At 34.8% G+C, this 13,800-nt stretch overlaps 1 protein-coding gene across 9 annotated transcripts in view; it reads right to left on the minus strand.

Moving 5' to 3' along the window:
* The window catches only part of CDH18 (cadherin 18), a 479,225-nt gene that overhangs the window by 24,913 nt on the left and 440,512 nt on the right, over window positions 1–13,800 (minus strand). For all 9 annotated transcript variants that reach the window (XM_039382102.1, XM_027735270.2, XM_039382099.1 and 6 more), the window contains one exon: window positions 9,684–9,820. In XM_039382102.1, the coding sequence (XP_039238036.1) occupies window positions 9,684–9,820 (137 nt within the window). The remainder of the gene's footprint in view (window positions 1–9,683; window positions 9,821–13,800) is intronic.

The raw sequence follows: 13,800 nt of genomic DNA on the forward strand, positions 1-13,800 counted from the left end.
CTAGATACTTGCTTTCTTATGCTTGAGACTTTTCCCAGAATAGATCTTTTCTCAGAATACTAAATATCTGTAAAGTGAATCAATTTCATTATCAGATCCTCCACTGGTAAGTCCACTCTAAATTTACAGAAGACCCTATCAACAGACAGTCTGAAGCCTTCAATCTTCTCTTTCATTAGCTTCTGCGGGGCCGACTTTAAAATCCATATTTAAGAAGAAAGCTTTTTAATATAGCTACTGCTGTCTGATACTTCCTTTTCATTAACAAAATTCCCATGGGCTTTATGAAAATAAATTCTACCTGAATGACTCTCAGAATAGAAGTCCTGAGATGAACAGTCTTTTGTGGTTTTGTTTATTTGCTTTTTGTCTGTTTCATTTTCTTGTTTTGTTTGTTATTGTGGTTTTTTTGTTTGGTTTGGTTTTTTTCCTAGACTGGTAGAGTTAAACAGTTATGAACTGTTTAACTATAGTATATAAATCCCATTTTGACATCTTTCCAAGGCTTTCTTACGAGGCAAACCAATACACAGGAAATTACCAACTAACTATCTATACCCTTACTTTTTAAAGAAAAGTATAAAGGGTTCATCACATTTCTCTAATAAAAATTCATTTTAACAGATGAGAATAATGAACACAGATCTAGGAAGGATAAAATAAACTACTGAAGGAGAGCTAAACTGATGAAATAATGTCTAATATATAAGTGACTGTAGCAATATTCAGAAAATACTGGGTTTAATTCAGGATGGTGTATACGTGATAAACTAAATTTTCTGGCAAGTTGAAAATTATGCATAATTTAGTAATAAATGTAATTTTCTAGTCTGCTTTTTTCAGCTAGTGAGTACTTCTAAATATTGTTGCCTGTAGTTGGCTAGAAAATGTTTTTATTTTTTTCTTGTAGCAAAATTTAACTTTTCACTGATGAACACAAACCTGAAGGCACTGCTCACTTCTCTTAAGTTATGCTCCTAGTGATAGAAGCAGCAGCTACAGGAGCAATAGTAATGATTATAGCACTGCAGCAGACTGAAAATATTTAGAACTCTCAAGCTGGAAAACCCTCTGCCTTAATGCAAGCAAAATTCTGCAGCTCATAGACAATTTTAATCAGCATACCACAAAATATACTGGTTCTGTGGCCAAAAATGTCTGTTTTGAGACTCTGTTACTGATTTACAAAGCCTCAAACAGGGAAATAAATGCCATACGATCCCAAAATCTATCCCCTCTTTGGGACCCACCTTGGTAACCAACAAAAGCAATAGCCTACATCATCTTCAGATGACAATATAGGAATATCCTCATCATCGCTTTCCCCAAAGAAACAGAGGAGAAGAAAATCGAGCATGCCTAGAAGCCAATGACCAAACCAATATAAACAGAGAATAAGCACCAAAATTGGAATTAGATACATCACTTCTTGAACTAGCTGCCTTTCAACAACTATTGGATTTTTTTAATAGTTTTGTGTAGGCTTTCCTTATCACATTGATTAGCACATTTTAAAGAGTGGTAGATACTGCTATATCCATGCAGTTTTTAAACACTTCCAGGGATAGTGATTCCACTGCTTTCCTGGGCAGCCTGTTCCAATGCTGGACCACCCTATCAGTGAAGCAACTTTTCCTAATATCCAGTTTAAACAACTTAAAACTATATCCTTTTGTCCTATTGCTCATCTTGCTGCAACCTCGTTTTAGGTAGTTGTAGAGAGCAGTAACATCTCCCCTGAGCCTCCTTTTCTTCAGACTAAATTGTTGGACTCATTGATCTTAAAAGTCTTTTACAAACAATGATTCTATGAATTCATATTGTTGTGAATGATATCCAATTTGTCACTACTCCATGACAAATACAGTCTTAAAACTCAGACTTTGTAGTTTTTAAAATCTACTTTAATCTTTTAATCGATTTCATATTTAGGGAAATATTTTTGTGGCAGATTCTGTTTCTTGGAAAAATAAGGTAAATATTACCAATACCAAAACTCTTTCCGAAACTGAGCTAGCAGGTAGAATGCAAGTGAGGTAAAAGACAAAGGATGAATGTGATTTTTTTCCTGGTGAAGGTAGGGTTTATGATAACAACATTATTTCCGCTTCTGTAATGTACCTAATAGAGTTAATAACAAATGTAACAAAACAATACCTGCGACATGTATGCAACAATATTTCCCTGTAATGATGTTAAAAAAATTGAGTGAATTTCACTCTTTAAGTCTATTCTCTATTGTTAAAAAAAAGCTTTTAGTTTTGAAGAAAAAAATTGACATCAAAAATCACAAGGACATTTTTTATTTATTGTAAGAAAAAGATTCACTTCAAAATAAAACTGAGACACAAATCTAGGAACAAACTCAGTGGTATTAAACAATCATCCAATTCTCCACAAGACACAGAGTGTTAGCAGATTATAACACTGTAATTAGATTACTTTCGTAAAGATACTGAAAAGGGAAAATTTTCTAAAAATTAATTGTTTGACACAAGGTATTAGAGTTACTCTTGATTATGTGGAAAAAATTAAAATTAGAAAATAAATTTTGAAAAATTCTTGTTGTTTTCTAATTTTTTCAATGTTGTAGGCCAGGAAGCTATTACTCCATAGATTTATTTCCTTCAGGCAAAGTACATGTTGTTTTCACAAGTTTCAAAATAAACAGAAATTAATTGTGGACTTTTGTCTTTTGATTTTACTTCTTGTAATATAAATCAGTGTGCCTCTTAATAGCATTAACAGGGATATTATTTATACTTTACATTTCCACTCTAGCGTCAGTTCTCCTTCTTCATATGAGAGTCTCAATATATTACCAGGAGTAATATACTTTAATATCCTACCAAAATCTCAGTAATGTCTCTTCAGCTACAATGCAAACATAAAATGTGAAAAAGAACTGTCAAGTTCTTCTCATGACTTGCTGTTCATCGATGGCAATATGAGTTGGCAATATCCCTGTGTTCCTAAAGAAAAGATATAACTGCACCTCACTATGATTATATACTTCATCTGTTTATTTAATGTAATTATAGGACTTTCACTATTCTATTCATTCAACATGTCAAGCGGTTTTATATTTCACTGCTGAAAATTAGTATTTGTCTTTATGTATCCTATTTTCGTCTGAATTCTGTAACTATATCTTTCTGTTATTGTTTTTACCAACACTTACTGATTTAAAAACTGCTTATGTTATAATTAGAAAATGCACTTTAATGCTTTTTATTCTAATTCTTGCAAACTAACTGTTCCAAACTCTTATTCTTGTGAGCTATCTTGCCTTTTCACATATTTTATTTCTGAAAAGGTTTTGTTGGCACTCTATGAAAATATAGTTGAAAGTTATTTTTTTGAATTTTTTTTTGTAATGACTGTACTTTTCTGGTATCTTTTCAATACCACATCATAAGGTATTGCATATTTTGTCAATGAAACACTTCTCTAACATTTCTATCTTTTTCCCTGAAGCTAGTATGAAGAACATGCATGGCATAGTAAATAGAGAAGACATAAACAAAGTCAAATATATTTGTTTTGTTGTTTTTTTTCCAAATCTGTTTTTGTCTAACACCTTGAAGATCTCTGGTGGGTTTTTTTCTGTAAAATCAATTGCATAATGATGTCTCTTCTGTATTTTTATTTCTAATCTATTGCAGTATGAAAGCTTTGTATGTACAGTATCCTTTCATGTGGTCATTTGTCCACTCTTGATAGGATTTTTTTGAGTCTGCAGGATGTGACAGAACCTGGCAGGAACACTGTTATAGGAACACTGTTATTTCAGTTCTCCTGTTCTCTACAGCCTTTCCACAGCTTACAAATTAGGAACTCTTTATTGACCCTTCAAAGACAAGTTTGTGTGCTCATTGTATTTAATTTGGTCTTTTAGGTAAATAGAGGGAAACTATCTGCTTTTCCATTCATAGCATTCTGGAGACACTCAGGAATACCATAACTCCATCACAAAACTATTGATGATCTAGTAATTCCCAAGAGAATCACAGAATCATAGAATCAGTTGGGTTGGAAGGGACCTCCGAGATCATCAAGTCTAACCCTTGATCCACTACAACCGTTGTTGCTAGATCATGGCACTAAGTGCCACATCCAGTCTTATCTTAAAAATCTCCAGAGATGGAGAATTCAGCACTTCCCTGGGCAGCCCATTCCAATGCCTGAGTAAAAGCACCTTTAAAATCTTTGAAATATAAATACTTATCTTGCTCTCAAAAATTGTGTTTCTCATTACAAGAACAGTTATTGCCCATCTAAATGTCCAGTATTTTATGAATTCCAGCTGTTTTTTGATGTTAGCATCATCGGAAAGCCATATCTAGAAGTTGGTTTGTTCTGTGTCTACAGATACAGTATAAATTTCAGTACAAACACTGAACACAGTCAGTTCTGTTTTTATAAGTAGTATCTAAAAGGAATTTATGATAAAGTATTCCTTGCAACATTTCTAAACAGAATTTTCCAGTGAAAGCTATAATCCTCACTTTGATTCTCAGGTCAAGACATTCTCTGATTCCTTCAATCACCTGTGTTTATTTCTCCCTGTGGCTTTTATTCCTTCTTCTTGAGCTTCAATGATACTATCATTTGTCTTATTTTCAGCACTTCTTTGAAAAACTTTGAAGTACATATTTATTTTTCTAATTGAAATTGGCTTTGGAACTGGCTAAAGTCCATCCATTTGCATTCACTGCCCCTTTCTCTTGCAATTGCTGTGATTTGGGGTTTTCCTGCTATTGTTGCTTTTGCTTTTGTTATCAGCACTAATATATGCTTGAAAGAAACCTTAATGGAATCACCTAAAATTATTTTTAAAATCACCTGTTTTCTTTGAGAATACATCACAATTTGTTGTCTTTTCCACATTCAAAACACAGTTCCCAATATCAGAAAATCATAGAATTGTTGGATTTGGAAGGCACCTCCATAGATCAGCAAGTTCAAGTCCTCTGCTCAAAGCCGGATCAACTAGTGTACATTGCTCTGAGCTATGTCCAGTTGGGTTTTGAATATCTCCAAGAGCGTAGAATCCACAAGGTCTCTAGGTCCCAATTTCTGACCAATTCCACAGTAAAACCATTTTCCTTATTAATTTAAATAGAATTTTCTGTATTTCAATTTATTGCCTCCTGTCATTTCACTGGATACTACTCAGATAAGTCTTTCCTCATATTGATTAATAGTTATTTAAACACACTTATAAGATCCTTCTGAGCCTTCGCATCTCCAGGATGAACAGTCCCAGCTTTTTCAACCTCTCCTCTTATGAGAGATAGTCCAGTCTTTAATGATTTCATGCCCCTTCACTGGACATAGTGCAGTATATCCATGTCTGTTTTGTACTGGGGAGCCCAGATCTGGACCCATCCACACATGGCCTCATCAGTGCTGTACAGAGGGGAAAGATCACCTCTCTCAACCTGCTGACAACACTCTTTCTCACACAGCGCAGAATGCCACTGGCCTTTTCTGTCGCAAGGGCATATTGCTGGCTCATGTTCAGCCTTCATTCACCAGGACCTCCACACCCTTCTTTCAAAATCTGTACTACAGAGAGTTGGCACTGCATACGGACTGGTGCACAGGATTATTCCTCTCCAGATGCTGGACTTTGCATTTCCTGTTATGAAACTTCACGAGATTTCCTGTTCACCCATTTCTCCAGCCTGTTGAGATCCTTCTGGTTGGCACCACAACAGACTGGTGAATCAGGCATTACTCCAGTTTTGTGTTGATGTCTCAGAGCTTTTTGGATTTTTTAACTTTTGTAGATTTTAGAAGTAGTTGCGTAGTAAATGTAGATTTTAATGTAGCTGTATTATATCACTTATGCTCTAGCATAATGTTTACACATACCCAATCCTATTATCCCATTTCATATCAATCCCTCTAAATTCTATTAGTGTGTTTAGTCTTCTTTTCAAGGTAGAATTGTAGAAAAGCCTGGATCAGAAGGTATCACATAGACACAGCTACCTTCAAGCCCAGAACTTTGGAGGAGCTCCAAGGACTATACGTGTTGCGAAGAAGATGAGGAAGAAGGGGTCCCAAAGACCCCAAACCCAATTCCCGAAGGGGCGTGTCAGGGGGCAGAACTGGGCAGAACCGCAGGGTGGATAAATCTGGGATTGAATGGACCTTATTATAGAATCATAGAACCACTGTTTGGGTGGGCACGCATCATGTGTATTCCCCCGGCATGTAGGCTGATTAAAGAACCTACTCTCTTTGTCTTAAACACTAAATTGGCCTGGAAAGTTTTTTTTCTGTGGTTTCTTAAGGCAACAGTGTCATATGCAAACTGGCTGAGAGTGCACTCTGTTCCACCAACGAGGCCATTAATGAAGAGATTAAACAGTATTGTATCCTGTATCAGACACTGGGAGTACTTCCTAGTGACTGGCCTTCAGCTGCTGGTCACAGCCCTTTGAACCTGCCATTTCAGACAATTTTCAATCCATGTCGCCCTTCATTTATCTAGCCTACACTTCTACGATTCTTACAAGAATCTCTCTCCATCTTCCTTAATTCTTAGCATCTAGGGAGGTTATTTTGGAATTTGAATCACTTTCTATCATTGAGTGACATCATCAAAAAGAATTCTAATTGACAAATCCTACACCAATCCCTAAAATAGCTCAGCCTTAACTTCTTCCACTTCCAAAGGGACAGCCATTTAGTATGACTGTATTTCATCTGACAAGTCTTTCATCTGTTATATTTTCCTGTTTTCATTACTCTTGTCAAAGACTTGTTCAAAAACCTTTACTAGAGCCAAGGAAATTCTATCTCCTCCCTCTTTCAAATAGACTTATTTAATTTTTTCCAAAGAATTCTAAAAAGACAATGAAAAGCCAGTGAATAATTCTATGTGAAACTGTATTTTAAAATACTACTACTATTGCTACTCCTTCCCCCCGCCCCAGACATAGTCTGTAGATCTTACAATAAAAATACAGTATTCCTTAATCATCTTATTCTCTAATACCATAAGTAGATTACAGGAAGTACCAGTACTGAAACAATCAAAGCAAGAGCTTCTGGACACCAAAATCCCACTCTTCCTCACTGTATACTGCTGTTTAAGAACAATACATGTTAAAGAAAAAAAGGATTGCCCATCCATTCTTATAGTAAGGAACTCTGGTGTACTTTAAGAAGTAGCAGCATAAACAATCAAAAATCATTGATTATTGTATCGGCATTACTCCCACAGAGGAAAGTGGTAGAACTTCCACTGATTTCAGAGGACACTTGACCAATGCAGAGTGTATATCACATACTAAGATGAAAAGTGAAAATAAATGTCTTATGGAAGGTTCAGAAAGAGTAGCATGAGGATATCATACATTTGAGGGTAGAAATATGATGCTGATTCTAAATTTCAGCTATGCAAAGTAAGCCTAGCTACAACAAGCTGCTGAACGGATGATAGGTAGAAACTGAACTCTATCAGTGAAATGTAGCACAAAATCAAGACAGGAAAATACTTCAAGAAACTAACTACAACCAATGCTTTATTTCTGCAGAGGACCTCTTGTTGAAGCGGTACAATCTTTCTGGGCCTTGCAGGTTCTGCTATGTTCCTGGCTAAGCAGATGGTGTCAGAAGCTACCAACGCCTTCTACCATGACAGATAAACTTGAAGACTCCCACTGCCACAGCTAAATAACACTTTGGTCATAGCCTTTGGCCTATTTTTCAGCTTTAAGCTTAGTTCTGCAATACCTTGTGCATGGACTTTAAAGAAAATGCCATAAAAGATTGTAAATATGGGATAGACAGCACTTAAGAGCTTTGGCATTGATGCGCCATACAAAACATATGCTTCTTGCTCCACCATGGATTCAATTACTAATTTCACAATGGATTTGGAAGAGTATAACAGTGTTGTAATTTTCAAATTACTGCAAATAAGAAAATGGCTGAAGAAGCAGATACAACTGCCTGTTATGTCAGTCTGTCATCCATCTCTTCTTCACTACTATCTCTTCCTTTCTTCATAGCTGAATTGTTTTTCCAACCGACAGCATAGATTTACTTATTTTTACAGCTCCAACTTTATCAATAACAAAGGCAATGCAAGTGAGAAAAAAACAGATCTATATTTTCCCGTAACAAGTTGCACCTGGAACAGAGAATTCTAAATGTCTTTAAAAAAAGACATATCATCCTTATTATTTATTCCATTCTATATTAGTTATAAACATAATCCTCATTTCTCCATACTATTCTCTCAGCATGATACATGTAACACCAGTCTTTTGATTATGTGAAATAAATAATGTGTAGGAAACTCCGTTTAGGTTTTATGCTATTGAGATTTATTTCTGCAAAATAATTACATTTTGATGGCTTCCAGAAAAAGACTCATGACTACTCCTTTTTTTCAGTATCCCAGTGTAGTTTTCAAATCTTTTCAAATTAGCACTTACTGTTCATCTGCTTATAATTAGGTTTAAATTATATTTTATTTCATGCTGCACTGAAATAGCACATTATAGATATGAAGACACTGATAAGCACATAGAAGTGTCAGTGACTACCTTTTCAAAGAGTTAACCATAAAACTCTAGATTTTATTGTTTACTATAGAAAAGTACTTAGCTCAAAATGTCAATTTAGTTGTGAAAGTAGGTACAATAATAAGAAACAATTTGTTGTCTTTATAAAATTTGTTCATGCTGTTTATTCTATGCATATGCTAGTGATCTAGTGGTGGAACAGATTACATTTTAACCCAGAAATGCACAGATGAAAGAAGACCAGGCTCAAAAATACCAGTGGCACCTCTTAAAAGTAAACCCTGCATTTTGTTATATGGAAATGATGGTATACATACACAAAGAAAAAAAAAGGAAAAATGATATTATGAATAGTGCTTAGCAGGGCTGAATCTATTGATTCAGGTTAGGATTTTTTTCCTTCATTTTCTTTGTTTAGTCTTTTAACTTTAAAACTTTGACTGTGTGAAAATAAAGACCCTGTAATGAAAAGGTTAACTGAAATGTTCTTTAAACTGTCCTTGCCTCATGTAAAAATATTTATCTGGGACTACTCAGCCAGACATTTTTTGATTATTGTAGGGCTTATCTGAGACAATGGAAATTCATCAAAATTAGAGGACTTTCAAATACACAGGTAAGTATTTATTGTATCTTTACCTGGCAATTTGCCTAATAAAAGGCCAGAGGTATACCCTGATAAATTAACACAGGCATATTAACATCCAGTTTGCTAAAACAGTTCAATAGTAGATACAAGAAAGAAGGATGTATTTCTCAGACAGTACTATAAAGTGTTAACTTCTAAGATATATGAACTATGAAACACAAACCAGAGAAGCTGTTGATTTTAGGACACAATATGCTTGAAACTGTTCCTAGGTAAACTGGCTGCCTTCTGTTACATACAGAAAAACATGGTAAATTTACACAGGTGGAATCACATAGGTGTGTGGCATTTTGTTTTCTTGTTCTGTGGATTTAGGGTATTCACACACACACACACAGAAAACTCTCCTTTATCCAGACTGGCTAAAAACCCAATGGCGTTAAAAAGAACATAACATCTCAAGATGGTGTTTCTTAAAATCTGAAAATTATTATTTTCCTTTCTAAGTTTTATGTTTAATACTATGTGCCAAATATATTATTTACCTATCTCAGAAGCAGCCACTGTGATGTTGTACCAAGGTGTCTCCTCTCTGTCAAAGATCTTGGCAGTCTTAATGGTCCCAGTACTAGCATCAATGGTGAAATACCTATCTTCTTCTGTGTTATGATCAATGAAATATCTATGAAGAAATATAACAATAAATATATACTTATTGTAGTATATATAACCCAAAGCAACAGAAAGCTACATATGAATATAACTTTCAAGCTTTAAAATCAAAGACATTTTTAAAAACACCCTAAGAAAAAAAATCTATATTATGGAAAAACCCAACGTAGCACCATATTCCATTTTTTTCATAATGTTTCATTTCTTTTGATACACAACAAGGCTTCCACTGTGAGTCACAAGGATATAAATTGCTAACAGGTGGTATTTTACACAGCAGTATACAATCCTGTCAAAGGTAAGAGACACATGTATTTTGACTAAAAATCGGGAAATGGAAAAGCAGAAAAGAAAGCAGAGAGATATTAAGATATTATTTTTCCGTTTATTTGCTTGTCACTGCAAGCCACTGTGCTCAGTGTTGGTAGCTGTTTTGAAGTACGTCTCTCTGACATGAAGCTGATGACATGATGACACAAACCATTTTGAGCATAACCATTACAGAGATTAATGTCAGAAATGGCTGGTTCCCAGAGCTGCAATTGACACTACCGTAGAAGCAGAGCTAAGCATCCCTGCTTTACAGCCTTGGATTCTGAGCACTTTGCCTGGCAGAGAAAGTAAAAACCTTGAAGTGGATAATGGAAGCAGAGGGAAAGAACACAAAAGAAGAGGTTGACATTTTTCCTCAAAGTCAGAATCATTTACAATGGCTTTTAACAAATGAAGAAATTACAAGACCCTATCAAGCCTTCTTCATTACCTCCAAAAATAAAAAATAGGGAAATGGATTATTTTATATACCATAATTATTTTTCCTTATAATTTGTCAGCCCTGCTTTTATCCTGTAAAGTTTTTAACATATGGAAGGTATATAAAGGTCAAAATGATTTCTTTTCCCCATCCAATTGCACTTATTTTTACATCAACAGAAGTGTAATTGTCAGCTTATAAAAAGAGGGTGCACATAAAAGCTGACAAGCTCAAAAAAATTAAAAATAACTTCAGTTTTATTTCTCTCACAATGTACTTATTTATACTATTTGCGGAAAGGAAAAGTAAACAAACATTTAATTGAATGCTATACTAAAGTGAGAGATGACGTGAAAAAGCAAAAGAAAGAAAACACTTAAAGAAGGAAGCAGCAATTTGAGTCACCTTAACTTGTCAAAAGATCAGACACTCACTGGAAAAGCCAGCTAGGACTTGATGACTTAGGTTAGATCTTCCTTACTGGAGAGAATCTGAACCCACCTCTCCCATCTGGAAGCAGTGTTTTACATCTGCCTTAAAATGTACTATTTTGCCTATTGGTACTCCAGAATACTTTTCATGCTTCCAATATTTTTAGCAATTAAAGAACCGTAGTTCAGTCACTAGAAATCAAAGCAGCCAAAGTTAGGCTTCTTGCCTGTTCTCCATCTTGCCTTTTGACATCATGACGAGTGAACCCCCTCCCATGTGACTTTAGGAGTTGTTTAAGAGACAACAGACCTCAGTTCCTACCCTATTTCTCTAGAATAAGGATTTAACTTGCTGTCTCCCATCTGAGCTAAGTCAGAACCTATTGTGCAGTTCATTAATTACCAACTCCTGAGAATACCTCATTCTAAAATACACCAGAATTACTCAATAAAGACACTTTGAACGTGCAAGATGGCAGCTGAAGTTGCTTTAAACAAGTGACAGACTCAAACTGTCTCCTTATGAAAGTGGACTGGCAAAATCTTGATTATGTAGGAGATGGGGCAATTTTTAAGAGTTTAAGTCAGGAATTTATTTTTTTTCAGAGGACATTATTTAATCAGAGTATCCCTAACTGGATGAGAGAAAATGAAAGCAAGTGATGTTGCCCGAAAAAGAACAAAAAAATGCTGAATTTATAATTGCTGGATCACAGTGGCCATTGCGGACACACTTCTTCAACTTGGTGTGCTTCTCTACACTCAGTAAACTCAGGAGAGGAATTAAAAGCAAACTCTTGATGAACATTCATTGGTCACTGATGATGACTTGCTGGATGGTGCAGATATCCAAACAAATTGATGTTGCTTTGAGGAATATTGGAATCCTCTGAGGACACATCACAAAAGAAAAAAAACAACCCAAAGATCCAAAAAAACACCCATTCAAAAAAGAACCACACAGTTATCCTCTTGGCTTTATTTAATGTGACACTATTCATCCAGGCTATCATCTCCTCTTTATTTAGGAATCCAGATTTGTTTTTCAATTTCAAAACAACTGATTTTTCCAGTGTTTCTGCAGGTCTCCATCTTCCATGAAGCACAGATTTGCAGGTTCTCCAATGTTTATTTGTCATAGAAATGTTTTGAAAGACTGCCAGTCTCACTGAAGAAATTCTATCTACCATGTGCACAGATAGAATTACCTTTTACTATTTACAAAAATTCTGGAGACAGTGGTATCAACCTCTAAAAATCCATAAGGCTGCCATATTTGTCACAGAGTTGGGTTGATATTTGAAATTTGTATGAAAGATACATGCTTCAAGTGCAGAAATGCCCCCATGCCTTACATGTTATGCTTGGCAGTGTAGGAAAACTGAGCTACGACAAATAGTTGGAACTTTTTGATTATACTACTTGTAGTAGTATAATAGTAATGCAGAAATTATGAACATTTGGTTGTGTTGGGCAAGATACATACACAGATACACAAATATCTCTTACATGATGAACTAGAAAACTAATAAAGTGTAGAAAGTATAATTGTCCCTCAGTTTTCTTAGAGACCTTTTACTGGTAAAGCTTACAATCAGTTATGCAATGATAAAATTTAATTACTTCTCTCCTACTATATCTTTGTTTTTCCTGACTCTAGAAGTCTCCTGATAATTAAGAGAATTATTTGCTAAAAAAAATAAATAAAATATGCTCTCCTGACCAGTTCTTATGGAATATGTACTGCAAATCCAAAACAAGTTACAAGAGTCTTGTCCCTACAAACATTTATTACTCTGGACATTGTTTGCTCATTACCAACATCAGGCACAGTGACTATTCTGTGAGTCACTATTGTACTGACCACAGAATGATAAAAATAGGGCTATGTATTGTTTGTAGACAGTAGCTGAAAAATAAACAGAATTTCAAATTGGGCTTCAATGAGAAAAAAATAAAACAGTAAGAATACCCAGCTGCTTTATTGTGTATGTGACTTATAACAAAATATTACATCTGCCTCTGAGTACAGAAATAAAAATGAAAAAATCTGTCCCAAATATGAAGCTTGTGTAAAAAAACTGAAGTTTGTTTTTCTGATGAATTGTGACTACCTAATAGTTCATTTTCAGAAACATATAGTAAAAGACAGTCTTATTTTTTTTCAAATATGAACACCTTTTTCTAAAACAGTTACTTAAGTTTTCCAAAGAAGCTCAAATCTCTCTTTTTAAAGATCTCCAATTGCATGAAGAATTTCAATTGTATTTTCTGTGCCATTAATGGAAATAAAGTGGTCCTGAGGTAACTTATTGTACTAGCACTTTTACTTCCAAAGATACCAGAATAATGAAAAATGTTTCTAATTTCTCCACAATAGCACTTCCTCTCCATGTGCTGACTTTTGCATACAATTACAGACATGCTGAAATATTCACAGCTTGACAAATTTTTCTTGATCAATTAATAAATAAGAGAGCGGTACTTTCTTTTGCTTTCCCATTATTGTAACATTCAGTTCTCTTCCACTACTCCAGATTCTTCCTTAAAATTGCATTGTGTATCATTTAAAGCAGCTATTTGCACTTCTGTGGTTTCCAATCTTCATGAACATCTCAGTAAAACAAGTTACAGAAAATATTCCCACACAGCAGAAAAACTCGGAATGCTAGTTCTGCTCCCAAGTGTTTTAAAAATACTTTGTACAAGAAACACTTTTGATAGAGTATCTCATTTTTGTCATGTTAGAGGACATTTAGAACAAGTTTAACTGTATTTACAAAGTGCTGAAAAATTTAGGCCCTT

Source organism: Pipra filicauda, unplaced genomic scaffold, assembly GCF_003945595.2.
Source record: "Pipra filicauda isolate LSUMZ 115617 unplaced genomic scaffold, ASM394559v2 scaffold254_size1108330_pilon, whole genome shotgun sequence".
In the NCBI taxonomy this organism is placed as follows: domain Eukaryota; kingdom Metazoa; phylum Chordata; class Aves; order Passeriformes; family Pipridae; genus Pipra; species Pipra filicauda.